Genomic DNA, 26,690 nt, shown 5'->3' with positions numbered 1-26,690 from the left:
CCCACGAGTGTCAGTGTTTGATGTCTCCCTTCTCTGCTCAGGTTTGAGGCCCTGTTCACAGAGCTGGAGCAGAGGCGGGAGGAGCTGGGCATTGCCAGCTACGGCGCCTCGGTCACCACCATGGAGGAGGTGTTCCTCAGGTAGGTGGAGGGGTGACCAGTGCCCATGTGCTTTGGTGATGGCCAGCATAGCCCTCTGGGGCACTTGTTGGCTTTGGTCTCTTGGCTTTGGCTTCCCCAGCTCAGAACAGCTGTATCCTGCCTGGTTCTGTTTCATCACCTGCTTTCCCTCCTGGCACAGGGTTGGGAAGCTCGTGGACTCCAGCATGGATATCCAGGCCATCCAGCTGCCTGCTCTACAGTACCAGCACGAGAGACGCTCCAACGACTGGGCCATGGATGACTCCAGCAGCCTGAGTGGCATGACAGACATGACGGATGACAGCGGGGCGCTCATTACTGAGGACTGCTCCAGCATCAAGCTCAACACCGGGGTGAGTGCTGGGGGGTCGGTGCAGCAGGGACGGGGAGACGATGTGTGAAGGGAGGGGCTTGAAGTAGGGTTACCAGGTGGAGCCTCCCCCACAGTTGCTCTTGTTGCATGTGGTCTGGAACCACAATCAAATTGAAAATTCACGTTGGAATCTGCATTGTTAGGACAAATGATTTTTTGGGTTAGTAGGGTTACTCTTCATATTAATCTTGGGATCCAAGTTGCTCTTCAAGGTGATCTAATGTGGTTTTCCACCTGCCGTTGTTCTATTGTTGGGGTTTTCCAGAAGGAGGATAAGAAAATCCATCTTCCTTCCCTCACTAGGCTCGTGTTCCAGTTCCCTGGCAGCCCTTCATGCCCCGCTGCCTCAGCGCCTGTGATCAATGTCCCTTGTCTTCTCAAGGGCACGTCTCAAAGGCAGAGGGGGAGGAGGATGTTGCTGGGTTTGAAAAGCACAGAAGGTGTTTGCAGGGGCTGGGTGGGGCACTTGCAGATGCTCACCCGGTTGCTCTGGCTGACACCTGCCCTGCAGTAATCCTGTTTGGGAGCCTCAGCTGCTGGGAGGTGGAGGAAGGTAAAGGTCATGGCTAAAGCTGCTTCTAGCACCTGAGATCTCAAAGTGACTGTGTCGCGTTCAGAAGCCACGGAGCTGGATGAGCTGGAGCTGGGCAGCTGCCCTGCTAATCCCTTTATAGGCTTAGCTGGAGAGCAGACTGCTGCAGGCTGGCAGGTGCATAAGGATGGCGGTGGTTTGGGGTCATCTTCCACATCAGCTGCATGCGGTGACGTGTCCCCAGCTGGCAGGGCTCACTGTGACCCGGCCTCTCCCCTCGCAGTTCTACCTGTGCTGCCAGCAGTTCTACGCCATGTTCATGAAGCGGGCCATGTACAGCTGGCGCAACTGGAAGATGGTGGCGGCGCAGTTCCTCGTGCCTCTGATCTTCACTGCCTTTGCCCTCATCGTGGCCAAGACCTTCCCAGGCCCACGGGACTCGTCCCAGCTGCGGCTGACGCTGGAGCCCTATGGCCAGACCATCGTACCTTTCTCGGTGTCGGGCGCCGCGAGGCTGCCACAGAGGCTGGCGGAGCAGTACACGGAGCTGCTGGATGCCCAGCGTCAGTCGCCACTGGAGGTGCTGGGTGAGGGCTCAGGGAGCACCCCTGGAGGAGGTGGTGCCTGGTGGGATGTCCAGGGGCCACTGGTGTGGGTGGTTTACATCCCAGCTGTGCCATATCTGATGCTTTTCTTTCCTGTGTGGGAGTGTCGCGTCATTGGCAGGACCTCTCCTCATCTGAGCAGAGCTGTCTTCTCCACAACCCCATGTTTGTGGCCACTAGAACAGGCTCCCCAGGGAATGGTCACGGCCCCAGTGCTCCCAGAGCTCAAGGAGCTTTGATAATGCTCTCAGGCACATGGTGGCATTGTTTGGGTGTCCTATGCAGGGCCAGAGGTTGGAGTCGATGATCCTTGTGGGTCCTTTCCAACTCAGGAGATTCTGTGGATCTGTGTATCTGTGATGAGGACTAGGGTGGGCCACCAGGGCTGAGTCTGCTTGGGGTCTTTTCCAGTTGGCCTCAGTTAGCTGTGGTGTGATGGAGCCCGCCCATAACAGCGGTGGTGTTTGGCAGGTGGGCTGGAGGAGTACCTCATCTCCCGAGCCTCTGAGGAAGGAGGAGCCTTCAACGAGCACTACATTGCAGCCGCCTCCTTCGAGGCCATGGGGAACCGCACGCTGGTCACGGCGCTCTTCAACAACCAGGCCTACCACTCCCCAGCCACCTCCCTCATGCTGGCTGACAGTGCCATCCTCAGGGTGCTGGCAGGCCCCAACGCCTCCATCACCGTCACCAACTACCCCCAGCCCCGCAACATCACCGAGAAGGCCAAGGACCAGCTCATGGAGTACGTGTGGTGATGGCACAGGGCTCACTTTCCTGCTAGGGCTCCCATGGGTGCAGGTTGGCTTGGTTGTGCTGGAGTCAGTGAAGAAGCCAGGCTGGAGCTTCTCAGCCCCAAATGTAGCTGTGATTGCACTCAGGAAGTCAGGAGGGCAAATCTGTGGAGATGACTTCCCTGCTGAGCCTGGCAGCCACGTCACCCCATGCACATCTCAGAGGTTGGCTGTCCCCTTGAGATACTGGCTGCGGTTATTTTTCCTGGGTGCTCATAGTAGTGGAGGCCATGTGGCCATGCTCTTCACAAAACCCCACATCCAGGGCCTCTGAACCTCACCTAGACCAGAGGGGCCATGTCTGAGACCTCACCAAGGCAGCGTGAACTTTTGTGGTGTGCAGGGTGGGCTATGCCTGGGGGATGATTGTCACCCTTGAGTGTTTCTTCAGCATGTTGGCTAAGTGTAGCCTCTTCAAGAAGCCCAGTGTGGGTGTGCTGGCCACAGCTTTCTCAAGAGTGGCAGCAGAGGACAGGTGCTAATCTCTGCTCTCTGTGACCAAAGACGGGACCTGAAGGAACGGCTGAAGCTGTGTCAGGGGAGGGTTAGTCTGGAAATCACGAAAAGGTTCTTCCCCCAGAGGGTGTTGGGGCACTGACCAGGCTCCCCAGGGAATGGTCCTGGTCTCAAGGCTGCCAGAGCTCCAGGAGCATTTGGACAACACTTTCAGGGGTGCACAGGGCGGGATTGTTGGGGTGTCTGTGCAGGGCCAGGAGCTGGGCTGGATGATCCCTGTGGGTCCCGTCTAACTGAGACTATTCTGAGATTCTCTGCTGTCCCTGTGCAGCCTCAGCACTGGTTTGCTGAGGTGTTCCTGCCCTAACGTGTCCCCCTGTCCCCACAGAGGCCAGACTGGTTTTGCCATTGCTATCAACCTGCTGTATGGGATGGCCTCTCTCTCCAGCACCTTCGCGCTGCTGCTGGTCAGCGAACGCGCCATCAAGGCCAAGCACGTCCAGTTCGTCAGTGGCGTGTACGTGGTCAACTTCTGGCTTTCTGCCCTGCTCTGGGACATCATCAACTTCCTCATCCCTTGTGCTCTGATGTTGGTGAGTCACCCCTGGCACCCCAATGCCCTCCCCGTTGGTGGGAGTGCTGGGCGCTGCTCCTCTGGGATGTGCGTGGGTGCAGGGAGAAGGACAAGACCACTGGCAATGTCTCTGTAGAAAGGACCCGCTAGAAAGCTGTCCCTTGGTCCTGCTGGGAGCTGGACCACGGCCAACCAGCTGGGGCAGTGTCCTCTGACAGTATCCTCTGTCCTCCCTCTTTGCTGTTGGGACTAGAAAATGTTAAATCCATGAGATCTTGGAGAGGAATTCCCCAGATCTCTTCTGCATCCCAGTCTGCAGAAAGGGCCTCCCCTGGGGACAGCCATGGGCTGCTGGTAGGACCCATCCATGAGGGGCTGTCTGGGTCAGTGCAGTGCTGATGTTACCCTGGGCCACTGGGACAAGGAGACATCGCCTGAGGTCAAGCCAAATGTGCCTTCTCCCCACATTGCTGTGTCCCAGGTGATATTCCAAGCCTTCAATGTGCAAGCCTTCACCCAAGACAGCCACCTCGTTGACGTGATGCTGATCTTCCTCCTTTATGGCTGGGCCATCATCCCCCTCATGTACCTCCTCAGCTTCTTCTTCTCGGTGGCAGCCACGGCCTACACCCGTCTGACCATCTTCAACATCCTCTCCGGCACCGCCACCTTCCTCGCCGTCACCATCATGAGCATCCCAGGTGGGTCACTGCCCTCTCTACCTGCCCAGCCATCACCAACAAGGTCCAGGCCCCAGGGGGGCTCTCTGACCCCAGGGCTGGTCCTACAATAGCCATAAAACACTACAACAGTCAATTCTAACTCATTAAATGTGACAAAATATGTTTGGTTTCTCTCTAAACTTCAGGGTCTTTCAGGTATCAGGGTTTTTTCTCCCAAACCAGCAGTCTCTAATTCATTGATCCACCTGTTCTCTTTCAGAGCTGGGCTTGGTCGACCTCTCCAAAACCCTGGATAAAGTTTTTCTCGTCTTACCCAATTACTGCCTGGGCCAGTGCATCAGTGACTTCTACCAGAATTATGAGTTCATTCAGTTCTGCACCTCCTCTGTTGAAGCCATCTTCATCTGCAAGGCCTTCAGTGAGTCTCTACATCCTCACCTGGCCAGCCCCCACAGCATCACTGGGGGGTTGTGTGGAGTGTATGGTGGAACTGGGCAGTGTCATGGGGCCTCTGCCTGGGCAGTAGCTGCAGGTACCATTTTAGAGCAAAAACTGGGCAGCATATTAGGACATATATAGGAGAAAATTCCTTAACTGGATCACCTTATTCATGATTTGGAGGAAAAATGTGTCTAGGGGAAGTTTCAGAGATGAGTAAAAAAATCCCAATCCCAAGATTGGTGTCCTCTGCCTGCCTCCACTGGGCGTCCTCTGCCAGATCCCCTCGAGACCCAAATCCTCCTGTGGGAAGCATTGGAAAGAGCTGTGGGCAGGGAGCCAGTGTGGGATGAAGATAAGCCTGGCAAAGTTTTGGGCTCACAGCTTTCTCTGGAGTTTATCTGCCCCTCCCCAAAGTGTGGATTGATCCTGGAGTTGATTTTGTTCCATCTTTCCTCAGATATCAGTTATCAGATGAACTACTTTTCCTGGGAGACCCCTGGGATTGGGCGGTACCTGACCTCCTTGGCCATCCAGGGTTTCTCCTTCCTCTTCCTCCTCTTCCTCATTGAGACAAACCTCCTCTGGAGACTGAGAACTCTGGTCTGTGGCATCTGCAGGCGGCGGAAATGGGTGAGTGAAGCACATGGGAGGGAGCTGTGCCCTCCAGGCCCAGCCCAGGAGTCCCTGTGAGCTGGAGACGGGCCCTCATCACCTAAATCATCTTCCCAGGGAGCATCCCTGGAGCTTGGAGGAGCCAGTCCTGTTAAGTGTATGGATTGGCAGAGTGAGACATCTCCAGAGGCAGCTGATGGAAGGGATGAATCCTGCCAGGGTTGGGGACACTGGAGGAGCCCATTCATCCCCCAGCAGCCAGGTGACACAGAGTGTGTCTTCCCCCTGTGTTCAGGTGGCCCTGCTGAACAGGGTGTCTGTGCTGCCAGAGGACAGGGATGTGGCAGATGAGAGGAAGAAGGTTTTGGAGTCACCACCAGAACTGCTGTCGTCTCTCAGCAGCCCTCTGGTCATCAAGGAACTGACCAAGGTGAGGCAAGGTGGCCTGAGGATCCTGATGCCATCTGAGCCGTGTCCTCTGGGGGTGGCAGAGCCACCGCCCGCCTTGCCGTGCCATCGGGCAGTGACACGTGGCCCTTGTGTGCCTCCTCCAGGTCTATGACAGCCGGGAGTCCCTGCTGGCAGTGGACAGGATCTCCTTGGCCGTCAGCAAAGGGGAATGTTTTGGTCTCCTTGGCTTCAACGGAGCGGGCAAAACCACCACCTTCAAGATGCTGACAGGTGACGAGAGCATCACATCGGGGGACGCCTTTGTGGATGGCCACAGCATTCTGGCCAACATCAAGAAGGTACCCAAGGCTGCGGGGGTGAGGGTAGTGTTGTAGACTATCCTGTGAGGCAGGAACAATGTATATCCCAGGGACATTGTGTCCTTGGCTGGCTCAGCTCTCCATTATCTGGCCATGTGGAAGCAGTTTCCTCTCTGCTGGGATTACAGATGTGATACAAATGGAGACCAAACCTGCTGAGGGTAGCAAACCCTTCATCAAAGGGTTTTACCTCCATAGCTGGAAATGTGGAAAATATTGGAGGATGGTCTCTAAAATGAGTGTATCAAACCTTTCCAGATCTCTGCTAGGGGTGTCCTTGCTGGGAATTGCCCACTTCCTTTGGAAGAGGAAGAGATGAGCAGGGGTTAGGCTTTCGGTCCAGTCCTTCCTCTACCACTGTCCCAGATTTCACAGAATATTCTGATTTGGAAGGGACCCACAAGGACCATCAAGTCCAAGTCTTAAGTGAATTGGGATCTCAGACAAGGTCAGACATGAAGAACATTCCTTGAGAGCATGCCCCAAATTGCTTCCTTCCCCGAAACTGCCTTCTCTCATGCTCTTGTCCCTGGAAGTGAGCATGACATGGGGGAGGTACCAGCCCTCCAGCACTTTCCTTCTTCTGAGAGCCTGGGCACCCCAAAATGGTCCCTCACAGTGAGGAACCAGCTTGGCAGAGGCATTGTGAGCCCACCCAGCTGCTGTCCAGAGACACATCTGTCTGTCCCTGTCAGCCCAGCTGCTCCAGGGGGCATTTCCCTCTCATTCCCCCCACGGTTTCAGAGCTGCGACTCAGTTCCCATCACTCTGAGCAGAACCTCAGGGAGGAGCAGCAAGGCCCGTGGGTGCCCAGGCACCCCTGGCTCGGAGCCCTGCCCGTGGGCTGATTGCCGTGCGCTGCTCTGGGCCGCAGGTGCAGCAGCGGATCGGGTACTGCCCGCAGTTCGATGCCCTGCTGGAGCACATGACGGGCCGCGAGACGCTGAGCATGTACGCGCGGCTGCGCGGCATCCCCGAGCGCTACATCGGCAGCTGCGTGGAGAACATGCTGCGGGGGCTGCTCCTGGAGCCGCATGCCGACAAACTCGTCAGGACCTACAGGTGAGAGCAGGCCTGGCCAAACCGCTGTCCCTCCTCTGGCCTGGTGCTCCCTGTGCTCCTACTGGGGCTCTGTCCCCATTCCTCGCTCCCATTTTCAGCTGAAGGTTGAACTTGGTGATCTCGCAGGTTGTTTCCAACCTTAATGGTTCTGTGATTCCTCTGCAGCGGTGGGAACAAGCGGAAGCTGAGTGCTGGCATTGCTCTCATTGGTGGCCCCCCTGTGATCTTCCTGGATGAGCCCTCCACTGGCATGGACCCTGTGGCCCGGCGCTTGCTCTGGGACGCAGTGACACGAACACGGGAGTGTGGCAAATCCATCATCTTCACCTCCCACAGGTGACACCTGGCTGGGCAGGGCTTGGCATAAGAGATCAGGGAGAGTGGTGGGATCCAAGGGATGGGACACACTTCCAGGGCCTGGTGGGTGGGTATACACTGCCTGCAGCTAGTGGCTGGCTCTACCCAAATCTCCCTCCTCAAAGAGTCCAGAGAGAAGGGAACACACCTCGAGCCGCTTCCCAGAAGCTTCTGCTTGTGTCTGGTGCTTACATGCCCAGAGAAGCTGTGGCTGCCCCCTCTCTGGGGCATGCTGGACTGGGCTTGGAGCAGCCTGTTCTAGTGGAAGGTGTCCCTGTCCATGGCAGGGGGTGAAATGAGATGAGCTTTAAGGTTCCTTCCAGCCCAAACCATCCTGGGATTCTCTGAATGAGTCCTCTCCTTCCTGCAGCATGGAGGAGTGCGAGGCACTGTGCACACGATTGGCCATCATGGTGAATGGGCAGTTCAAGTGCCTGGGCAGCCCCCAGCACCTCAAAAGCAAGTTTGGTAGTGGATACACCTTGCTGGCCAAAACCCGGAGTGAGGAGGAGGGTGAGCTGCAGGCCTTCAAGGCCTTCGTGGAGAAGACTTTCCCAGGTACCGTGAGCTGCTGGAGTGGTTGCCCCCAGAGCAGGGGCAGGGTGCTGGGTGTGAACTGCAGCACCTTCCCTAACACAGAGCCTCTCCCTGCTCGATTCTCCAGGCAGTGTCCTGAAGCATGAGCACCAGGGCATGGTGCATTACCACTTGACCAACAAGAACCTCAGCTGGGCACAGGTAAGGGGGCACTGGGAACCCTTCTTCTGCCCCTTCCTTTGTTCTTGGTGCTTTGCTTTTGGTGGTGCATTCTCCCCACGCTTCATTACGCTGTGGAAACCTGGGATGGGTGGGCAAAACTTCCCCGTGCTGACAGCTCCCTGCTCCTGCCCCTCAGCCCCAGGAACCCCCTGGCAGTGCTTCAGTGTGCTCCCACTGGGGCTGTGGGCAGTGGCTTTCCCCAGGCACTGATCTTGAGGGGTCCTCGCCCAGGGACACCAATAAAACCCCACAGTACAGATACAGTATGTAACCCTCTGCATACATATACAGAGTTAGGTATAGAGTATACCTGGTATAGCTCTGTGTATATACTGTCTACATGTACATTATCTATATGTGAATACATGTGAATATATCTATATATACTATGAATAAACTATCTATATACTATGAATATAGAGATATTCATAGTATATAGATAGTTTTCATATGCAGTATCTAAGTATATATATCTGTATATTACATGCACTGGATATAGAGTATATCATATACTGTATATTGTATTTATACAATATATCTACTCAATAGGGTATATGGTATAGGTAATACTCTATAAGATTATATACTCTATATACTCTCTATCAAGTATGTAGTATAGTCTATAGAGTATATATAGAGAGAGTACATAGTATACAGATTATATTAAAACTATGTATAGGATTATATAAAAACTAGAGAGTGAGTTTATAAATATATATAATATAAATAGTATATAAATATATGTATATCATATGTAGCTCAATATAAAAATGATGTGTATGCTAGATACAGATAGTTATGTATAGTGTATATAGTATCCTGAGTGTTATTTCTATATTATATAAAGATTTTTTATATATGTGTTAGCAGAAGCCTTGGGCAGGGATTCTAACCCAGATATGTGTGTGAATATATATAAATACATATATACATGTATATATATGTATGTATTTGTATATGTGTATATATGTATGCATTTATCACATATAAATGTGTAAAACAATCATATTCATAGCATGTGTTTTTAAATGGTGTCAGATACTCCTGGCTTCCCCCCACTCTCCTGCCAGGGAAGGTGTCATTTTCCTGGGTCTCCCTGGAGAAAAAAACTTTCTCTGCTTTCCCTGCCACAGCCAGGAGGTTCCCTGTCACAGTGGGTGCTCCCTGTCACAGCCTGGGGCTCCCCCTGTGGTCCTGGGAGTGCCCCCACACCCAGTCACGCTGCCTCCTGTCCCTGCCCTCCCTTGCAGGTCTTTGGGGCCCTGGAGAAAGCCAAAGAGAAGTATCGCTTGGAGGACTACTCGGTGAGCCAGATCTCCCTGGAGCAGGTCTTCATGAGCTTCACTCGCTTCCAGCACTACACAGAGGACAGAGGGAAATGAGCCCCCTGGTGCCCCGTCACGGACTGGCCCTCAGCCTATACATAGTATATATAGAGACAGTAATTTATATATCGGCGTGTCTTAAATACTGTATCAATGTAAACCTTCCCAGCAAGGGGTGAGGGGATGGCAGCGCTCCTGCGGCTGCCAGCACGGGTGTGCGTGGGTGTGCGTGTGTGTGCGCATGTGACACTGCCACTCTCCAGCCTTCTTCATCCATACAGCAAAAACATCCACCCAAAAATCCAGGAGAGCCTGGATGGGTGGAGAGGGGCATTGGACTTGGGATGGCAGAGGAGGATCCCCTCTGCTCCCCCTTCCCTGCCCGTGGCTGACACCCAGCAGGATGCACCCCGCGCTCCTCACCCGCATGTCCCTGTGTTGTTTGGTGGTTGCTCGTGGTTTAGCAGGAGGCTGTCACATAGCTCAGATCCAAACCGTCCTTGGGGCAGCAGGATGTGCTGGGATTGCCCCTGGGAGCACTTTGTATCCAGCCAGGGGGGTACAGCTCAGCTCCTGTCTGGCACCTGCCTGGCATGGAAAGAGGAGGCTCTGTCTCCTTAAAGCGCCAGGGAAAACTGTCCCCTCCTGCCTGCTTGCCAAGCCTGGCTCGAGGAGCTGGCTCTGGCCCCAGCTGTGCAGGGGGAGCTGTGGTGCCAGGAGCTGGCACTGGGTGAGAGGTAGCAATGGAGCAATGCCAGAGCTCGGCCTCAGAACAGCACGTGATGGGCACGGCTGGGAGCCAGAGCTGGAGGCAGTGAGGGGTGCCCAGGGACACTGCAGGGACGGGTGAGAGGTGCCACAAGCTCCCTGGGGATGCTGTGGGTTGAGGGAGAGGTGCTGCAGGGTCTTGGCTGTGCTCTGTAGGATGGGTATGAAGTGTCACAGGGTGCCCAGGGATGCTGCTGGCCTCAGTGTTGTGCCCATGCAGGGGTTCTGCCAGCAGCACTGCCCCACACTGTGCAGTGCAGCCACAGGACCAGCTTGAAGCCAGCGATGCCCTCGCTGTGCCCGTGTCCTGCTGAGCTCACCTCTTTACACCCCACACAGCTCCAACCTGACCATATCTGTCCTGCATCCTCCTCCTCATCCCCTCTGCCCCTGACCAGGCTGTGCCAGCAGCAGGCAGGGAGCAGAGGCCCTGTCCTGCCCCTGCCTGGCTCCAGGATGCTGCTGGGCACCAGCATTGCCCAGCCTTGCCTGGGCCCAGTTGGAGGAGGCAACTCCTTTTTGGAGTTTCCCAGTGACTGGGTTGGGGTTTTTTTGTTTGTTTGTTGGAAATCTGTGTTGATTCTTGTCTGTCCTTAACTAGTCCCTGTGTCACCTGGGGCAGCTGCCCCATGATCAATGCAGAGCTATTTGCACTATAGTACTACACACAATTGCACATAATTAATATTTATGGCAAGGGGGGCTGATTCCCTCCCAGTGATTGCATTGTCAGGGGTTGGGTTATATTTTTGGGTTGGGTTTTAATTTTTTCCTTGTGACTGACTCATTTATTCCTGTTCCATTTCTTTCCTTTGCCTAATGTTGTTGTTCAGAACAATGGTGCATCATGTTACTAAGAAGTTCCCTGGATCTTAAAGATGTGTGCTTTTATTAGTCAGCAGCCAGCAGGTGAATGGCCTGCTTAGACCCCTTGGAGTCCTTTGGAGTTGCTGGCAGGGAGGGATTGCACCCTGGGAGCATCCTGGTGGGCAGCAGAGCCAGCCACTGTCAGGGACCATGCAGGGGGGAATCCCAGCAGCAGGGACTTTGCCAGGGAGGGAAGAAAAAGGGGGGATGCTTTTTGCTGGGAGGGTGGGCTGGCAGTGCCCTGGGCACAGCAGTAACTGTCCATGTCCTGTTGGCTCTGGTGCCCCCTGCAAGGCTTGGTGCTGGCTGGGGACACAGAGGCAGCTTAACCCCCACCCTGCCCATGATGGCAGAGCTGGGGGGAGCGTCCACGGCAGGGATGACATCCCCTGGCCCCAGCCCTCCACCACTCTGGGGCCACCCTGGCCTAAATGAAGGAGGTGTTATGGAAGTAGCATTTCCCTGTCCCAGGGGCTGTAACACCCTGCCTGGCAGCGAGGCAGGCACTGTGGGCTGTGCATGGTGCTGCTCCTGATTTCAGTCACAGCCCCAGTGCCAGGTGTGCCAGCCTGGGGATGGGAGCAGGACCAGGAGTGCTCCATGGGCAGGTGCCAGGGGCACAGCTGCTGCTGGCACTGCTCTGGCCTCCCAGGTGGGAGAAGCAACACAGCTCCTGGCCAGCTTCTACTCCCCCCTGGCTGCAGTGTGGTTGTTGCTCCCATCATAGGAATAATAAAGATGATTTTTTTTTCCAGTGGGTGTTTCCTGGCCTCCTTTCGATTCAGACTCTATTCAGCCTGTGCCGGCCTCCTGCTCTCTTCTTGGGGAGAAGGACATGGGGGTAGAGGGGTGTCCTACAAACCAGAACTAGAAGGGCTCAGTTTGGCTTGAAAAGCCCATCAGCTGAGGAGTTTTTTTTGTAGAAGCAGAAGTTGGGGTCTCCATTCTTTTTACTTCAGGTAGCCACAACTATCCTCTCTCAGCTCACCCAAACAACCACAGGTGAGGGGGAGACCTTGAGCCTTTTTGCCTCCATGGCAGCGGGCAGCTGGCCCTGGCATTCCCATTCCTGCAGCTTTGCCCACGTCCATGCTGCAGCGCAGCTCTGGAGCACAGCCAGGGTGCTCAGCCCCCCTTGCAGATTCCCATATGCCCCCCAATCCCAAACATCACCTAAGACAGCACCAGCCCCTGGCTGAGCCCCGGGAGATGCAGCAGCATTGGGGCAAGGATGCAGCTGCAAGGAAGAGGAGCTCCAAGCCCTTGAATCCACAGGAGCCAGGTTCCCACTGAGCCACGAGTCAGCTGGGAGCATCCCCTCTCCAGGGGCCATGATGCTGCAGCCCCTGCTTCCCCTCTTCCCCATGGCACAAGCGCGGCTCCACGGGCAGTTTCAGCGCTTTATTGTCTGGCGGTGCTGCTGCAGCACCCCCTGGCCTCCCGTGGCTGCAGGGGGGAGCCGCTCCCTCGTCCCCAGCGTGGCACCGCAGTGTCCCTGGAGCTGGAGGCTGCAGGAGCTGCAGCAGTCCGAGAACTGGCACTTAAGGAATCCTGGCTGGGGCTGCACGCTGCTCCTGTGCCGGGCACGGGGAGGGCGCGAGGCCGGGCATGGCTGTGGTCCGGTGCTCTGGGCTGGCTCACTCCACCTCGGGCGTCTTAAAAACGCTTCAAAAACGCCACCGATGCTGGGCTGTCACCAGGTGCTCGCAGCTTCTTTTCTCTTATAAAGAAACCAAACACAACCTTTTCTTCCCTTTTATGAGCTGTTCTCGATTTTGGCCAGAAATTGCTGTGCCCACCAATCCTCCAGGTCAATGGGAACGAAGTCTGAGAAAGAGGGGAGGGAGAGAGGGGAACAGCTGGAGCAGGAGCAGAGCTTTGGGTGCTCCCTTCCAAACCCCAGAAAAAATAACCATGGAATCACAGAATATCCTGAGTGGGAAGGGACCCACAGGGATCATCCAGCCCAGCTCCTGTCCCTGCATAGACACCCCAACAATCCCACCCTGGGCTTCCCTGGCAGTGCTGTCCAAACACTCCTGGAGCTCTGGCAGCCCCGGGGCTGTGCCCATTCCCTGGGGAGCCTGGGCAGTGCCAGCACCCTCTGAGGGAAGAATCTTTCCCTGATCTCCAATCTAATGACACCCCCAGGTCTTCTCCACCCCTGTGCCATGTCCCCAAAAAGGCCAGACTGGATCTACAGGGACATTCTCTTCCTTGGGGAGCTCTCAGCCACTGTGAGAGCCCAAAGGCTGCTGACTCCAGGTGCCACCAGACAACTGTTGTCCCCAAGCCCAATTGGTCCTGCTGGCCCCAGGAGAAGCAGGTTCCCACAGGCAGCTCCTCTCTCTCCAGCATGATGCTGAACCCCTTGGTGGCAGAGGAGTCTGAATCCCAGAGGAGTCAGCAACACAGTGGAACATCCAAGGGATGCAGTGGGACATCCCCACCCCAGTGCCTGGGGACAGCTGTGCCCCCAGCACCCCCAGAGTGACCTCAGCATCAGCAGGACAGACCCAACCAGCCCCTCGGGCACATCCAGCACTGGGATCCTCCTCTTCCTTCCACTACAGCCCTGTTCAGGTGCAGGCTGAGCCCACAGCCACACACTGCACCCCGAGCCTGATGCACCCCAAAGGGCCACAACCACTCCCACTTACTTTTGAGTCCGGGGTTGGGGGTTTTCTCCACGTACTGCACGGGGCCGCAGGCGCTCTCCCCGCTCCGGCTGCTGTCCAGCTGCTGCTCTACCTGCTGCCAGGCTGGGGAGGGGGAACGAGGCTGGGTGGGTTTGGGACAGGGCTCCCAGTGCTGGGGGCTGCGGGACAGGAGCAGGAGGTGGAGCAAAGGAGGGCAAGGGCCCAGGTTGGGGACTCGGTGCCTGCCACTGATGTCCCCAGCACGGTGTAGGTGCTGGGGAGGGGCTCCATCTGCTCCAGCTCCTCTGGCTGCTGCCCCAGGGACCCTCTGCCCTCACCTTCATAGACAAAGCGGACGTTCTCCTCGTGGGCCAGGGTGTAACATTCTTCAGGGGCTGAGATCTGCTGCAGCAGCAGTGGGGGCCTCTTGCCATTCACTCTGTTGAAGACGAGTTTCTGTGCTGGGCTGTGGAGGGAGGGAAGCAAGGGGGAGATGAGGGCACAGGCAGTTCTGCCCATGCCCACCCCAGCAAGAACTGGGGCGGTTCAGGTGTCCTGGGCCGCCCCACAGTGCACACACTCGCCCACAGCTGCAGCCACCCAGCCTCATCCCCAAGGACTGGGATGGAAAGGGACCCAGCCCCCAGGGACAGGGGATTCTGACACAGGAAGGGTGCAAGGAGAGCTCCCTGGGGAAAAGCACCAGCTGCCCATCTCCTACCCATCCTCCAATCTAGCACCAAGTGCAGTCCCTAAGAAAGAATCTGCCACCAAACTTGCAGGAATATCAGGAAATGGAAGTGAAATCCAGTCAGGTACTGGACAGGGAATGGGCCATCCTCTGCAGATCAAACACCCAGGTTCACTGGAACAGCTCTGGCCCCAGCATGGGGCACACAAGGTGCCCCAGGATTGAGATGTTACACTCTGAAAAGTGGGAGCAGGTCAGGCTTCCTCAGAGCTGGGATCCCCTCTGGTCAGGGGCACTTCAACCACTCCCTGCCTGGATGCACCAACACGCACCAGAGCTAAAGGCAAGACTCAGGATGAGACCTAGGAGCACGTTCAATGCAAACTCCAGTATTTTGGCTTTTCTGCCCAGCTCTAGGGCAGGACACGCTTGCAACAGCCACGTTCCTCATGGGGCAAAGTCTAAGGGGCCCTAGGAGTGGGTTTGGAGGGCAGGAGAGACTGGGAGGAGGCAGCTCCTGCAGATCTGCAGGCAGGGGCTGAGGAGGGCAGTGACTCTCAAGCCCCCACAGCCAGGGGCAGGGCGGAGGGCAAATGTGGCAGAAGCCACTCCAATGAATTCCAGGGATCCTGGGAAGGAGAGGAACTGGGGGGTAGGGGGGAAGCTCATTTCTTGGAGCTGGAGAGGAAGTGCAGAACCAGTGGGGTCCCACTACCCTGTCTGGGTGTGCTGTGACTCCAGGCCTCCAGTCGGGAAAGGGTCTCCGTAGGGATCCCATCAGCACCTCCCAGCCACTGGAATACCCCACAGCACCCTGCCAACAGCTCCGGGTACTGCTGCGCGACACTGGAATTCATCAGAAAGTGTCACCCCGGCTTTTGGGACAGAGGGGAACGCCGGCTCCGCGTGGGCTCCGCGGCCCCCGAGGGTGCGCGGCGCGGCCAAGGCGGGCGGGACCGGCGCTGGCCCCGCCGCCCGGTTCGTGCAATCGGGGCCGTCGGCGGAGGGGCTGGACCAGCCCGGCCCCGGCTCTGCCCCGCACCGGGACCCCCCCGCGCCGCCTCCTTGGCGTGACCCCACCGGTCCCGCTCCCCGCGATTTCTGGGGATGGCCCGTGGGAAGGAGGGGGGGCGGCCACCCCGGTGTGTCCCCGACGCGGGGCGGCCCGCGGCACAGGGCACAGAGCCCAGGCGTGCCCAGAGCTCCGCGGGACGCACAAGCACCGCCGAGACCCCCGGGCCGAGCGGCACCGAGCGGAGTCCCCGGGTCCCCGTCCCGCGTCCCGCAGGCGGCCCCGCCGTCCCGTTCCCGTTCCCTTCAAGGTCAGGCCCGGCCGCCCCGCGCCGCTCCCTGCCAAGGTCACAGGGTCTCACCTGGCCGGGGGCCACAGGCCGGGCTGCGCTCGCCCCCGATACTCGCCCAGTTTGCTGCTCTCCACCGCCTGCTGCGTGGGACCTGCGGGGAGCGCGGGGCGTCAGGGGGCGGCCGGGGCGGGACGAGCCCCCGCGCCCCCGGCCCCGCGCCCCCCGGTACCTGTGCGGCGCTGCGTGGCGAGCTTGCTGGGGCCCCGTGTCAGCGTGTACATCGTGCGGGCCCCGGCCCACGGCCCCGCCGCCCTCTCGAGTGCCGCAGGTGCCCCTCGCCGGGGCCTTAAGCAGGCAGGGCCGGGCCCCCCCGGCTCCGACACGCCCCCGCGCTTAAAGGGGAACGCGCAGGGAGCGAGGGGGACGCGGAGACGGCGCCCAGCGCCCGGGGGGAGCGGGGGATACCCGCGGGACGGGTCGGGGGGACACACAGTTCGGTGGGAGGCGTGCGGGGACACACGCGACACGTGTGTGCTGTGCAAGAGACATGTCTGGGTTGTGGGGACACATAGGGGACGCGCACGGGATACATCGGGAGCGCGTGTGTGGATTTATGGGGACACACAGGATGCAGGAACACACGCTGGAGACAAGCAGGGCACATGCTGGGAGCACATGTGGGGACTTTCATGGGACACAGAAGGGACATGCGGGAGACATAGGACTCGCACAGGACACACGGAATGCGCAGAAGGGACATTGGACCATGCGGGGCTGAAGTAGGGGAGAGGGCACAGCAGGCACGTGGGACACAAGATGGCACAGGCGCGCAGGGGACACGGGAGTCACGGGAAACTCGGAGGGGACCCGCACGGGGACATTCAGGACACAGGACACTGGAGCCACGGCACACACAGGGGACAGATAGGGGTCATTCCTGGGACACAAAGGACCCAGGCAGGGAAAAGTGAAGGGGTGCAGAGGCAGGGGCTGAGGTACCACCCCCACGGGGACAGCGCCGTGAGCCGCACATCCCACGACAAGCGCAGGGAGCCGGGGTGGGCAGCGGCGTCCCTGCCAGCACGGTGATCTTTGGAGTGGGAGGTTCCGCCAAGGTGTCCCCACGTGGCAGGAGGTGCAGACCCAGGACACGACCCCGAGCTGGTCCCCGGCTACCCCGCAGTGTCCACCGGCCGCCCCTGTGGCTGGCGACAGCACCCAGAGTTTTGGGGAGAGACCGTGTGACAAACACACTGGGGTCTCTGGGAGGCTCCAGGCCCCCTCCAGGGGCTGCAGAGCCACCCCACGAGGGTGACCTTTGCCTTTCCGCCACGTTGCCCCGGTAGTGGCTAGAGAGGGAGGGGTGTACGAGGGTACCTCCCATAAAAGCCCAGCCTCGCCTGGCCCTGGTGGGTGCCAGGCACGCTTGGACCCTTCGCGGGTGTGCATCCACTGCTGCCAGCCCCAACCCTGTTACTGTGCCTAAATACAACCCTGACCCACGGGATGTCACCAGTGGCTGTCACGCGCCTTGTAACGTGCTGGGGGCTGTGCCTCAGTTTCCCCCCGGACCTGCCCGGGGTTTCTAAGCGCATGTTGGCGCATTCCTGAGCCTTTCCATGCTTGGAAGGGCTGACCCCTAATCCTTGTGCTCCAGATGGATCCCTCCGGACCTCCATCACCACTGACCGCTGCCGCGGAAAAGGGGGGTGATCCCCCCCTCGCCCCCATTTTCCTGGGGTGTCCGCGCAGAGCTTCACTTTGTCCCTTTTAGGGGGTGCTGGTGCGCGACGGGGGAGCGGCAGGGCTGGGGGTCCCCGGGCGCTGGGGCCGAGGGGCAGCGGAGCAAGAGGGCGCTCGACCGCGCCGCTGGTGTAGTGGTATCATGCAAGATTCCCATTCTTGCGACCCGGGTTCGATTCCCGGGCGGCGCAATAATTTTTCGTTGCTCGATGTCGCTATAGGACATGAAAGACGTACACATACTGCTGCTCTCAGGGTGAAGAAAAGGGGGAGTTTATTTTCTGACTCCAACATTTATAGTTTTCCAAAAATGACAGTGGATTGGAGGGTGACAGTGCCACCTCTCCAATGACACTGGACAAACCAACAGTCCATCAAATTTCTCCTCCTCCAGAAAAGAATGCAAATCAGTAAGTTATTTACAAAAAGTGTGTGAGAAAGTTTGCTACGAGAATGTAAGCATCAGAAGGCTTAGAAAATCTTAAAAAATCAGGGCGGCCGCTCCGCCTTCTCCCCTCCCCGCCGTGCGGAGCTCCACCCGCGGCGCAGGGCGGTGCCGGGAGCCGCAGTTCCCTCCCGCCCCGGCCATGCAGGTCCCGGCGGCCGCGGAGCGGAACAAGGGCCCGATCCTGGCGGTGCTGCGGGAGTGCGCGGGGCCGGGCGCGGGGCCGGGCGCGCTGCGGGTGCTGGAGGTGGGCGCGGGCTCGGGGCTCCACGCCGCGCACTTCGCGCGGGCGCTGCCGCAGACGCGCTGGCAGCCCTCGGACATCGACCCCCGGGCGCTGCGCAGGTGAGCGGGGCCGGGGGTCCCGGGGGGACGGGGGACCCCGCAGGACTCCGGGGCCGCCGCCTGCAGCCCCCTCCCACGGGCCCATGGAGCCGCGGCCCCGGTTCCCTGCTCCCCGTTTTAATTTTTTATTTATTTATTTATTTTATTTCCTTTGGGGATTTTGGGAAAACCCCAATATCTAATTCTCCTGCAGCCCAGGCTCTCCTGCTTAGTGCTTTGCTACCTCCAGGTAAACCCCAATATCCAGCTTTTGAATAAACTGGATACGTATTTTTTTCCTAGAAAAGACTCTCTCAATAGTGGGCCCAGGCTCCACAATTTTTTTCTTTTTTCAGGAAAAAACCCAATAGCCAACTCTCCATCACCCCAAGCTCCCCTGCTCAGTACTGTATTCTTTCCAGGCAAACCCCAATATCCTGCTCTCAGATGAGATTAATGTGTATTTTTTCACAGCAAAGACCCCCTTGGACAGTCCAGGGTCTCTGGCTTGATGCTTTATTATTTCCAGGCAAACCACAATATTCAGCTCTTGCCCAGCCCAGGCTCCCCAGGTCAATACTCACAATATTTTTTTCAATAAATCCCCAATATCCAACTCCCAAACAACCCATGCTCCCCACCTCAGGACTTTATTTCTCCCAGAAAACTCCCAAAATCCAGCTCTTCACTGCAGAGAAAAAATAAGCCTGGTGGGGAGATGCTGGAACCAGCCCCTGTCCAGGAGGAGTTTTGTGCTGCCCACCCAGTAGCACCCACCACCCTGGGTAAAAATAATCTCCAGGCTGGGAGGCTGCAGGAGCTGAGACCTAGGTGGTGAATGTGCCAAAAAGGGTGTAAATAACACCAAAATCAGGAGGTGCTGGTGCAGTGGTGCCAGTGGGGTTCCCCACAAGAGAGTGCTCCAAACTTGGCAAGGTTGGGCCCTGGGGCCTCTGCATCCACACGCTGCTGGTTGTCCAGGTGCTTCCAGTTCTCCATGTGGCAGCTGGAAGCAAAGGGCTGGGCAAGGAGCCCCCAGGCTGTGCTGCACCCACATCCCTGTGGGTGTTTTCCCACTCCTGAGAGTCCCTGCAGGGCTCTGTCCCCGCCTGCAGCGGCTGCTGGGGCTGCAGGGGCACCCGGCTGGGCTTGAGCTGGGCTTTGATGCCCACAGCATCGCTGCCTACGTGGAGGCCACGGGGGTGCCCAACCTGCTGCCCCCCATCCTGCTGGACGTGTCCCAGGGCTGGGAGACCTGGGGGGGCACCCAGCCCTCCACCCTGGACCTCGTGGTCAGCATCAACATGATGCACATCGCAGAGCTGCGCTGCACCGAGGTGAGCGCCCTCCACAGCCCCTGTCCCCTGCCGGGGCGGCTCCCGGGGCTGTCCCCAGCCCCCTGACCTGTCCCCGCCTCTCTCGTTCCCCAGGGCCTGTTCAGGGGTGCTGGGGTGCTGCTGAAGCCCGGAGGTGTGCTCTTCACCTATGGGGTGGGTCACCTGTCCCGGTGCAGGAGAGTCCTGGGGGCTGCAGGGTGTCAGAGCAGATACTGGGGAGTAGCTCTGCTCATGGCTTAGGGAGGGAGCTGGGAAATGCAGGGGCTTGGCTTCTGGGGGGGTCTCTGCCTTTTGGGGCACCTGCTGAGCCCTGAAAGGGGCAGTTTTGGAGGAGGCAGATCCTGTCCTCCCTCACCTTATCCAAAGCAGGGTCTGGGGGTGCCTGCAGAGAGTGACAGGACTCACAGTGGGTGACAGGACTCCTTGGGGGCTGTGTCTCTTCACACTTGGCTTCTGTGCTTGGTGGGGGCAGCAGCCCGTGGCAGGGGGGCTGGGGTGCACAGGGTGGCTCCTGCCTGCAGCTCCAGCTGTGTCCCACCAGCCCTACGCCGTGGACGGCCAGATCAGCCCCCAGAGCAACGTGGACTTTGACCGCAGCCTGAGGCAGAGGTAGGAGGGGGCAGGGGGGCTCCTGGGGCCCCATCCTGTCCTCTCTGTGCCACCCTGCAGCTGCAGGAAGCTCCCTCCCAGCGTGGTCCCTCAAGATAAGCCAGGCCTGAGGGCAGCCCCCAGCCGGGGGTGCCCCCGGGGCTGCTTTGGGTGTCCCCTGTGTGACCCAGGGCTCCTCCCCGCAGCAATCCCGCCTGGGGGCTGCGGGACACGGCGCTGCTGCGGGAGCTGGCCGAGGCCAACGGGCTGAGCCTGGAGAGGATGGTACGTGCTGGGCCCCGGGGCTGCCCGTGCTGCCGGGCACCTCTGAGCCCGGCTCTGTGCTTCCAGGTGGACATGCCGGCCAACAACAAGAGCCTGATCTTCCGCAAGCTGTAACCTGCCCTGACGGCACTTCCAGCGCCTCCCGGCACTGCTGTCCCCATGATGCCTCTTGCAGGCTGTCACTGTCCCGCCGTGGCTGCCACTGGGGCTGGGGACAGCAGTGATGGGACAGAGCCCCACTCACCCAGCTGGGCCTGACTTGGCTGGGCGGGGTCCATCTGCCCTGGTGCCTTTGGGGCTCTCTTTGCAGTGGGGTGCCCCAGCCTGGGCCACAAGACCCAGCACAGCTGCCACGGGGGGTCACAGGTGTGGGGGGGGACAACACCCCCTGGGCATGGGGGAGACTCCTTGCTCCATTTCCTCAGAGGATGCTGTGCCGATGGTGTCTCCCTTCCCCCTTTCCTCAGGATTGTGCTGTTGCCCCCCCAATAAACTCTGTGGCTTTGCCCCCCACACCCCAGCAGCTCCCTGATGTTTTCAGCACAAACACTGGGGGTGGGGGTGTCCCCAGTTCAAACTCCAGCACCAATTAAAGGGTCAGGTCCAGCACCCAGGGGTGTTACACTGGGCCCAGAGGCTTTGGTGATGTGGGAAGATTTTATGGGTGGGGTGTTCCCAGCAGATCTCCCACCCCTCTGCAACCCAACCCAGTTCTCTATTGCTTCTGGACAGGCTGGGGTAGGGGTCACACAGTGGGGGAACATGCAGCAGATAAATTACAGTGGAGGTGGGAGTTGGTCTGAGGCTCAGCACGGGGTTGGGGAGAACTACCTGACAGTGGTAACCTCTAGACACAGGCACTGGTGCAGGGGCTCCCTCAGGCTGCCCCCTCTGTGCTGTGTCTGCAGCTCCCCCATCAGCACACCCTGACTCTCCCCTAGTCCTGGAAGCGGTTCAGGAGGTCGCAGGTTTTCTTCTCCATCAGCTCATAGATCTTCTTCACCCGTTTGTCGTTGGCTGCCCGGACGTAGCTGCTGGGGTCCAGCGTGGCCATTCCGTCGTGCACCTCGCCCATGATGATCAGGGGCCCGTCCTCCGCCGTCATGTTGGGGCAGGGGCAGCTCCAGTCCATGTCGGTCAGGGTCACCTCCAGGTACTTGATGTTGAAGAACTTGAGGCCCATCTTCTCATCCTTGAGGACGTCCTCGAGAGCGAAGCGGGCTATGCCAGAGTCCTGGTCCTCCACGATCTCCATGAGCCGCCCCACGATGGCGAAGTCGCTGCGGCAGAGGCTCAGCACCATCTTGCTCTTCAGGCGGCAGGCCTTGCACTGCAGGCTCTTGGGGAAGGGACACACGTCCTCGCAGGTCTCCTTGCTCTCAAAGTTGTTGGTGTTGCCCTCACAGCCGCCGTAGACGAAGGAGTGGCACTGCTTCAGCAGGTGGTTGTACGCCCAGCGCGGCTCCCAGTTCTGGCAGGGCCCCTGCACCATGGGCAGGAGGCAAGTGGGGCGGGCGCTGCCCAGGCAGGCGGCTCGGCATTCCTCGTACGTCTCGAAGTGGTTCCTGTTGGCCCCGCAGCCGCCGTAGCGGAAGGTCAGGCAAGAGCCCTGCTTGGCGTCAAAATGCCAGCGCACCTCCGTGGCCTCGCACCGCCGCCGGTCCGGCTCCTTCAGGCACTCGGCGCTGGGGAAGGGCTGGGGGCTGCCGGTCCGCGGGGTCCCCCCCGGCTCCCGCCTGAGCACCGACAGCGGGAAGTCGGCGCGGAGCAGCCCGGCGGCGTTCCGGGCCGTGCAGGTGTAGATGCCGGCGTCCTCGTGGCGGGCGTTGTAGATGACCAGCTGGCCGATGTTGGTGACCACCACGTTGCCGTACATCTGGTCCGGCCGCATGATGAAGTTCTCCTCCCGCTCGCTCTGCTTCTCCCAGGTGATGTCGGGCTGCGGGCGGCCGCTCACGTCGCAGCGGAAGCTGACGGTGCCGCCGGCGCGCACGGACTGGTGGAAGGGGTTGGTGTAGAGGGCGGGGGGCACCGGCAGCTCGGGGCCGGCGCCCGGCGTGGGGCGCGCCGTGGTCTCCTGCGGCACGGGGCTGGTGTCGGGCCAGGTGAAGATGTGCTTGCAGGGCACGGTGGTGAGGCGGGTGCCGCGCAGACACGCCTCGGCGTCCATGTAGCACTTGTTGTAGTACGTGAGGCCGTCGGAGGCGCAAGTGAAGTTGGGCTCCTTCTCGCAGCGGTCCTTGCACTTGCAGACGGGCTGCCCGTCCCAGATGTCGCAGTCGGAGCCCTGCTGCGCGCACACGAAGCTCTCGCAGGAGGCTGCGGGCGCCAGCGCCAGCGCCGGAACGCTGCCGTCGGCAAAGCGCGCGGCCACGCAGCTCCGCAGCCCACACACGTTGGTGCAGCATTTCTCAAAGTCTTCACAGTCCTGGCCGGGGAGGGAGAAGAGATTGCGGGGGGGACGTGGAGGTCACCCCTGTGCTGGGGCTGTGGGTGCTGTTCCCACCCCTGTGGGACTTTGGGGTGGGCAGGTGTCCCCCGCGCAGCCCTGTGCACCTTCAGCATCGCTGGGCTCCGGCTAGAGCCAGAGCTCCCCGGCACAGCTGTCCCAGCCCCAGCCCACCCTCAGCACCCCCAGGATGTTTGGGGGTGCACCGCAGGGATGATGGTCCCTTCTCCTCACAGCAGAGAGCAACCTGCCCTTCTCAGCTTTTGCTGGCCGAGGGAGGGCAGAACGCGCACAGATGAATTGTGAAGGAGTCTCCCCTCGGGGTTCAGACAGCCCTAACCGGGGTGGGGTTACCCCTGCTCAGCCTGGTGGAGCAAGGGCTCTCTGGAATGGACAACGCGGTCCGTGGGTGGGCTCCGACCCCCAGGGAAAATCTGGGAGAGGATTCTGTTCTCGGGCTGATGGGGTCCGTGTCCCAGCACACCCATTCCCTTCATCCCAGCCAGCCCTTTGACAGGGTGGAAGCATCCTGGGGGTGCACGAGGAGGGTGTTCTGACCATGGGACATGGTCTGAGGGGGTGACATGAGGGGGCAACAAGCAGTTTCTCTGCCTGTGGGCAACTGGGGAGCCCAGTAGACAGGAGGGGCTTAGGGGGCAAAGCTGCAGCAAGGCTGCAGAGCCCGTTGCTCTCAAACAACTGAACCGGCTGTGCCACCCAGCACAGGACCCACACCACACCCCAAAGTATCTCCTTCGGGGACCTGGGGATGCCCCCCAAACCCCGTTATCGCCTGCAGCCCCCCCGCTCACCTGGTCGGCCTGGCACTCCCGCTCGCAGGTGCTCTGGGCGTCCACCCACAGGTTGGGGTTCAGCTGGTTGGGGCAGACGCCCAGGTGCCGCATCCTGCCCGGCTGCAGGCTCAGCCCGGCCGCCGCCGCCAGCACGGGCAGGAGCAGCGCGATGCCCAGCGGGCCCCGCTGCCGGCCCGCCCGCTGCCCCCGGGCCCCGCGCCCGCCTCTCCCCCGAGGAGCCATCGGGGCCACCCCGCGCCGCCGGCCTGGCTCGCTGGCGAGGGCTCGGGATAAATCACATTCAGGACGGACGGGATGAGGGAGAAGGCGGGCGGGGGGACAAAGAGTAGGAGGAGAGGACCAAACCTCTGTCCTTCAGCACACCCGACGCCCGCCGGACCACCGGCGATGCCGCGCGCCGCCTCCATCCATCGCCGCTCGGGTCTCGGGGCGCCGGGGACGCGGCGGCAGTGGCGGGTGGCTCTCGGGGCTCAGTCCATCCCCGGCACGGCCAGCGGGGCGAGTGGGGTGGAAGGGGAGGACGGGAAGGTTGTAATCTGAATCCCCTCCCTTCCCACTGATGTTTCTGGGTGTTTGGAATGGGAAAGGCGCTGACCTCAGCCTCTAACCCCGGCGAGCCCGGCGATCCCTGGGCAAACACGGGGGGAGATCAAAGGCAGAATGCAGAAAGTCTCCAAAGAGGGAGAGTGAAAGGGGGGGCGGGGGGGGGGGGGGGGGGCTCACAGAAAAACCCGCCCGGCCCACGGAGCCGAATTCCTGCAGGATGAGAAAACAGCCGGAGCCTGCGGTCCCCTCGGACGGGGCGGCCGGCGGGAGGGACGCGGAGCTCACCACGGAGCGGGCGGCCGGGACCCGGCGGGCCCGGGCGTCCCTCACCCCGCACCGCATCTCTGGGCACCCACCGGCCCCACAGCCGAAGGTGCCGGGAGCGGGACAGCGGCACGGATCCATCCCTGCTTTCCGGCCCGCATCCCACCAGTGCCGTGCTGCGGGCACAGGACCGTGTCTCGCCTGGCGGGGTGGGTGCCCACCCAGGCCCCCTGCAGGGGCTCCCCCAGCCCCCTGGGGCTCCCAGCCCTCCCTCCCCCATGATTTACAGCCAGGATGTTTCCTGAGCCACACCAGACCCCGGCACATGGGGCTGGGGCTCAACCAGCACGTCCCGCACCAGCCCAGAGCTGGCAGGAGCCGGCCCCGGCTCCCAGGCCAGATCCCCCTAATCCCCAATGGAGACTGACCTGCAGCAGGAACATTTAATGGCATTTTGGGAGCATTAACTCTTCCGGCTCTGGTGAGAGCCTCAGCCCTGAGGGGGGTTTGCAACCCCTGTGAAACAGCAAACCTGAGGGCGTTTTGCCCCGGGGAGCAGCTCAGCACCTCCATTCTCCCCTCTTGGGGAGCACGTGGTAGAGAGGACAAAAAAATCGGTGGGAGCTCTTTCCTTTTTTTGTTGGTTTTTTTTTTTTTTTTGTGGTGGGGGTGATCCAACCCACCCCCACTCCAGAGCTGCTTTCACATGGAATGGTTTGGTGCTCCCCCAGTCTGTGGCTCCTTGGGGAAGCCCTTTTGCCCCAGACCAGGTGATTTGGGGGACCCTCAGCACCACCACGCTGGTGTGAGCAGGGTGCAGCCACAATGCTCTGGCACAGTGACCTCCAGCCAGCAGGACTTACAGTGCTGTGACCAGCCACCCCTGCCACCAGCACATGGCTGCACTGCTGCTGCCTCTGAGCTGCCCATGGTGATTCTGGGGCTCCCTGGGACCCAAACCCCAAAGCACAGTCAGGTCTGTCACCAGCTGGCCATGGCCATGCATGGAGGGCTGGAGCGTGTCCCATGGCTGTGCCCTGAATCCCATTCCACAGCCAAGCAGGCTCCCAAGGGTCCATCCAGCTGCAGATGCTGAGGGAAGGTTACGCTGCCCTGGGACACTCGGGGGAGGCTGATGTTCTGCAAACAGGGAATTGCATCAGGCTAGCCCAGCCAGGAGCTGCCAGGGCCTGTACCCTGCATGCCCTGGTAGCCTGAAAGCCCCAGACTGACCCAGCTGGCCCCAGGCACTCGCTGCCTGGAGATCCCTGATCCACAAACCCACAAATTCCAGGTGGGAAGCAACGTGGCAGATGTACAGCACCTTGGTCCCAGGGCTGCAGCCCAGAGGCATAGGGCTACTTTGGGGTGTCCCAGGGTCCTTCCAGGGGAACTGGTGCAGGAGGAAAGGGGGAACAAGACCTGGAGCCCAGCTTCTGCCCATACCCATGTCTGAGCTCTGTGTGGTCACAGCATGATGCCAGTGCCAGGCTCTGGGTAGGTTCTTGCCCCACTGGCCCTTTTCAGAGGAACAGTGCTAGAGGGTGGCATGTGTCTCACAGCGGAGCCCAAGGTGCCTCATGCCTGTGCTCTCAACATCAGAAGCTGCAAGGACAAGCCAGGAACCTTCACCTCAGTGGTGCAAGGCTGGATGGAGGAATGGCAGCTGCTGCATGGCTAGAAAAGCAGCTCTCAACAACTGGAAATCCTCACCCACACCTTGGGACCCCAACCCAGCCTCTTTTAGTGCTTCTTCAGCTGAAGGTGAATGACAAAGCAACTCTTCCCACCCTGACCAAGCCCACAGAAATTCCACCATCTCAACAGTTCCCAGCTGTTCACCTCCATGTGTCCAGGCACCAACTGCACCCTAGAACAGGGATTTTTTGGGTCATTTTAAAAGATCCCAGGCACAGATAATGGTTTTATGGTTCATCTTCTCCCTCCAAGACAAGGAATTGGCCCAGCACTGTGTCCTGGAGGGAAGAGTGCCGTGCCACGTATCCCTGCTCCCAGAACCTGCTGCAGCCAGCAGGCTCCTGCCCCTCCAAGGCACCCGTGGGCAGCTGCACCCTCATTTTCAAGCACCTTGCAGTTGTATGAAGGTCACCACCTCTTCCCAGCCTATGTGGGACAGTGGGA

General features: G+C 59.6%; 4 protein-coding genes and 1 non-coding gene across 7 annotated transcripts in view; 3 read left to right on the top strand and 2 right to left on the bottom strand.

Moving 5' to 3' along the window:
- ABCA3 (ATP binding cassette subfamily A member 3) overlaps positions 1 to 11,872 on the top strand; it is a 31,834-nt gene extending 19,962 nt beyond the window's left edge. Inside the window, exons 17-31 of the mRNA XM_054643721.2 lie at positions 42 to 140; positions 301 to 493; positions 1,329 to 1,632; positions 2,122 to 2,395; positions 3,289 to 3,493; positions 3,956 to 4,175; positions 4,417 to 4,575; positions 5,056 to 5,228; positions 5,506 to 5,640; positions 5,765 to 5,959; positions 6,855 to 7,042; positions 7,208 to 7,378; positions 7,770 to 7,957; positions 8,064 to 8,137; positions 9,409 to 11,872. Of these exons, the coding sequence (XP_054499696.2) occupies positions 42 to 140; positions 301 to 493; positions 1,329 to 1,632; positions 2,122 to 2,395; positions 3,289 to 3,493; positions 3,956 to 4,175; positions 4,417 to 4,575; positions 5,056 to 5,228; positions 5,506 to 5,640; positions 5,765 to 5,959; positions 6,855 to 7,042; positions 7,208 to 7,378; positions 7,770 to 7,957; positions 8,064 to 8,137; positions 9,409 to 9,540 (2,710 nt within the window). The 3' untranslated portion in view covers positions 9,541 to 11,872. The remainder of the gene's footprint in view (positions 1 to 41; positions 141 to 300; positions 494 to 1,328; positions 1,633 to 2,121; positions 2,396 to 3,288; positions 3,494 to 3,955; positions 4,176 to 4,416; positions 4,576 to 5,055; positions 5,229 to 5,505; positions 5,641 to 5,764; positions 5,960 to 6,854; positions 7,043 to 7,207; positions 7,379 to 7,769; positions 7,958 to 8,063; positions 8,138 to 9,408) is intronic.
- Positions 11,873 to 12,504: 632 nt separating this feature from the next.
- MCRIP2 (MAPK regulated corepressor interacting protein 2) lies at positions 12,505 to 16,137 on the bottom strand. The gene is made up of 5 exons (XM_054643931.2): positions 15,982 to 16,137; positions 15,822 to 15,903; positions 14,096 to 14,223; positions 13,779 to 13,880; positions 12,505 to 12,945 (listed from the first exon to the last, which is right to left on the bottom strand). Exons 1-5 carry the CDS (start codon positions 16,031 to 16,033, stop codon positions 12,875 to 12,877), a joined length of 435 nt encoding a protein of 144 aa, XP_054499906.1. The 5' UTR covers positions 16,034 to 16,137; the 3' UTR covers positions 12,505 to 12,874.
- Positions 16,138 to 17,615: 1,478 nt separating this feature from the next.
- TRNAG-CCC (transfer RNA glycine (anticodon CCC)) lies at positions 17,616 to 17,686 on the top strand. The gene has a single exon. It is a non-coding gene; the product is annotated as a tRNA-Gly (tRNA).
- Positions 17,687 to 18,035: 349 nt separating this feature from the next.
- METTL26 (methyltransferase like 26) lies at positions 18,036 to 20,989 on the top strand. Of its 3 annotated transcripts, none has more exons than XM_077186959.1 (6): positions 18,036 to 18,285; positions 19,439 to 19,601; positions 19,695 to 19,734; positions 20,123 to 20,210; positions 20,396 to 20,474; positions 20,541 to 20,989. In XM_077186959.1, exons 1-6 carry the CDS (start codon positions 18,083 to 18,085, stop codon positions 20,586 to 20,588), a joined length of 621 nt encoding a protein of 206 aa, XP_077043074.1. In that variant the 5' UTR covers positions 18,036 to 18,082; the 3' UTR covers positions 20,589 to 20,989. The 3 variants fall into 3 exon arrangements, with proteins under 3 accessions (XP_077043074.1, XP_054499876.1, XP_077043075.1); XM_054643901.2 differs by having other exon boundaries at positions 19,695 to 19,754; positions 20,143 to 20,210; XM_077186960.1 differs by lacking the exon at positions 19,695 to 19,734 and having other exon boundaries at positions 20,143 to 20,210.
- A 55-nt stretch (positions 20,990 to 21,044) lies between these two features.
- WFIKKN1 (WAP, follistatin/kazal, immunoglobulin, kunitz and netrin domain containing 1) lies at positions 21,045 to 24,145 on the bottom strand. The gene is given in 4 exon segments (XM_054643985.2): positions 21,045 to 22,902; positions 23,736 to 23,966; positions 23,968 to 24,001; positions 24,084 to 24,145. Coding segments are annotated over 4 exon segments (1,818 nt in total). The 3' UTR covers positions 21,045 to 21,411.
- Between the last annotated feature and the right edge of the window lie 2,545 nt (positions 24,146 to 26,690).

This window comes from Agelaius phoeniceus, chromosome 16 (genome assembly GCF_051311805.1).
Source record: "Agelaius phoeniceus isolate bAgePho1 chromosome 16, bAgePho1.hap1, whole genome shotgun sequence".
Classification (NCBI taxonomy): domain Eukaryota; kingdom Metazoa; phylum Chordata; class Aves; order Passeriformes; family Icteridae; genus Agelaius; species Agelaius phoeniceus.
The sequence above is the reverse complement of the archived record's forward strand: the minus strand, read 5'-3'. Positions and strand labels throughout refer to the sequence as shown.

What these genes read in the sequence shown, in the direction of transcription:
- MCRIP2 (XM_054643931.2), bottom strand. Translation starts at nt 16,033, where the DNA reads ATGTACACGCTGACACGGGGCCCCAGCAAGCTCGCCACGCAGCGCCGC. An exon ending in CGCCACGCAGCGCCGCACAG is followed by an intron (nt 15,904 to 15,981) that starts GTACCGGGGGGC and finishes CGCTCCCCGCAG; the next exon opens with GTCCCACGCAGCAGGCGGTG. An exon ending in GGCCTGTGGCCCCCGGCCAG is followed by an intron (nt 14,224 to 15,821) that starts GTGAGACCCTGT and finishes CTCCCTCCACAG; the next exon opens with CCCAGCACAGAAACTCGTCT.
- METTL26 (XM_077186959.1), top strand. Translation starts at nt 18,083, where the DNA reads ATGCAGGTCCCGGCGGCCGCGGAGCGGAACAAGGGCCCGATCCTGGCG. An exon ending in GACCCCCGGGCGCTGCGCAG is followed by an intron (nt 18,286 to 19,438) that starts GTGAGCGGGGCC and finishes TGATGCCCACAG; the next exon opens with CATCGCTGCCTACGTGGAGG. An exon ending in GACCGCAGCCTGAGGCAGAG is followed by an intron (nt 20,211 to 20,395) that starts GTAGGAGGGGGC and finishes TCCTCCCCGCAG; the next exon opens with CAATCCCGCCTGGGGGCTGC.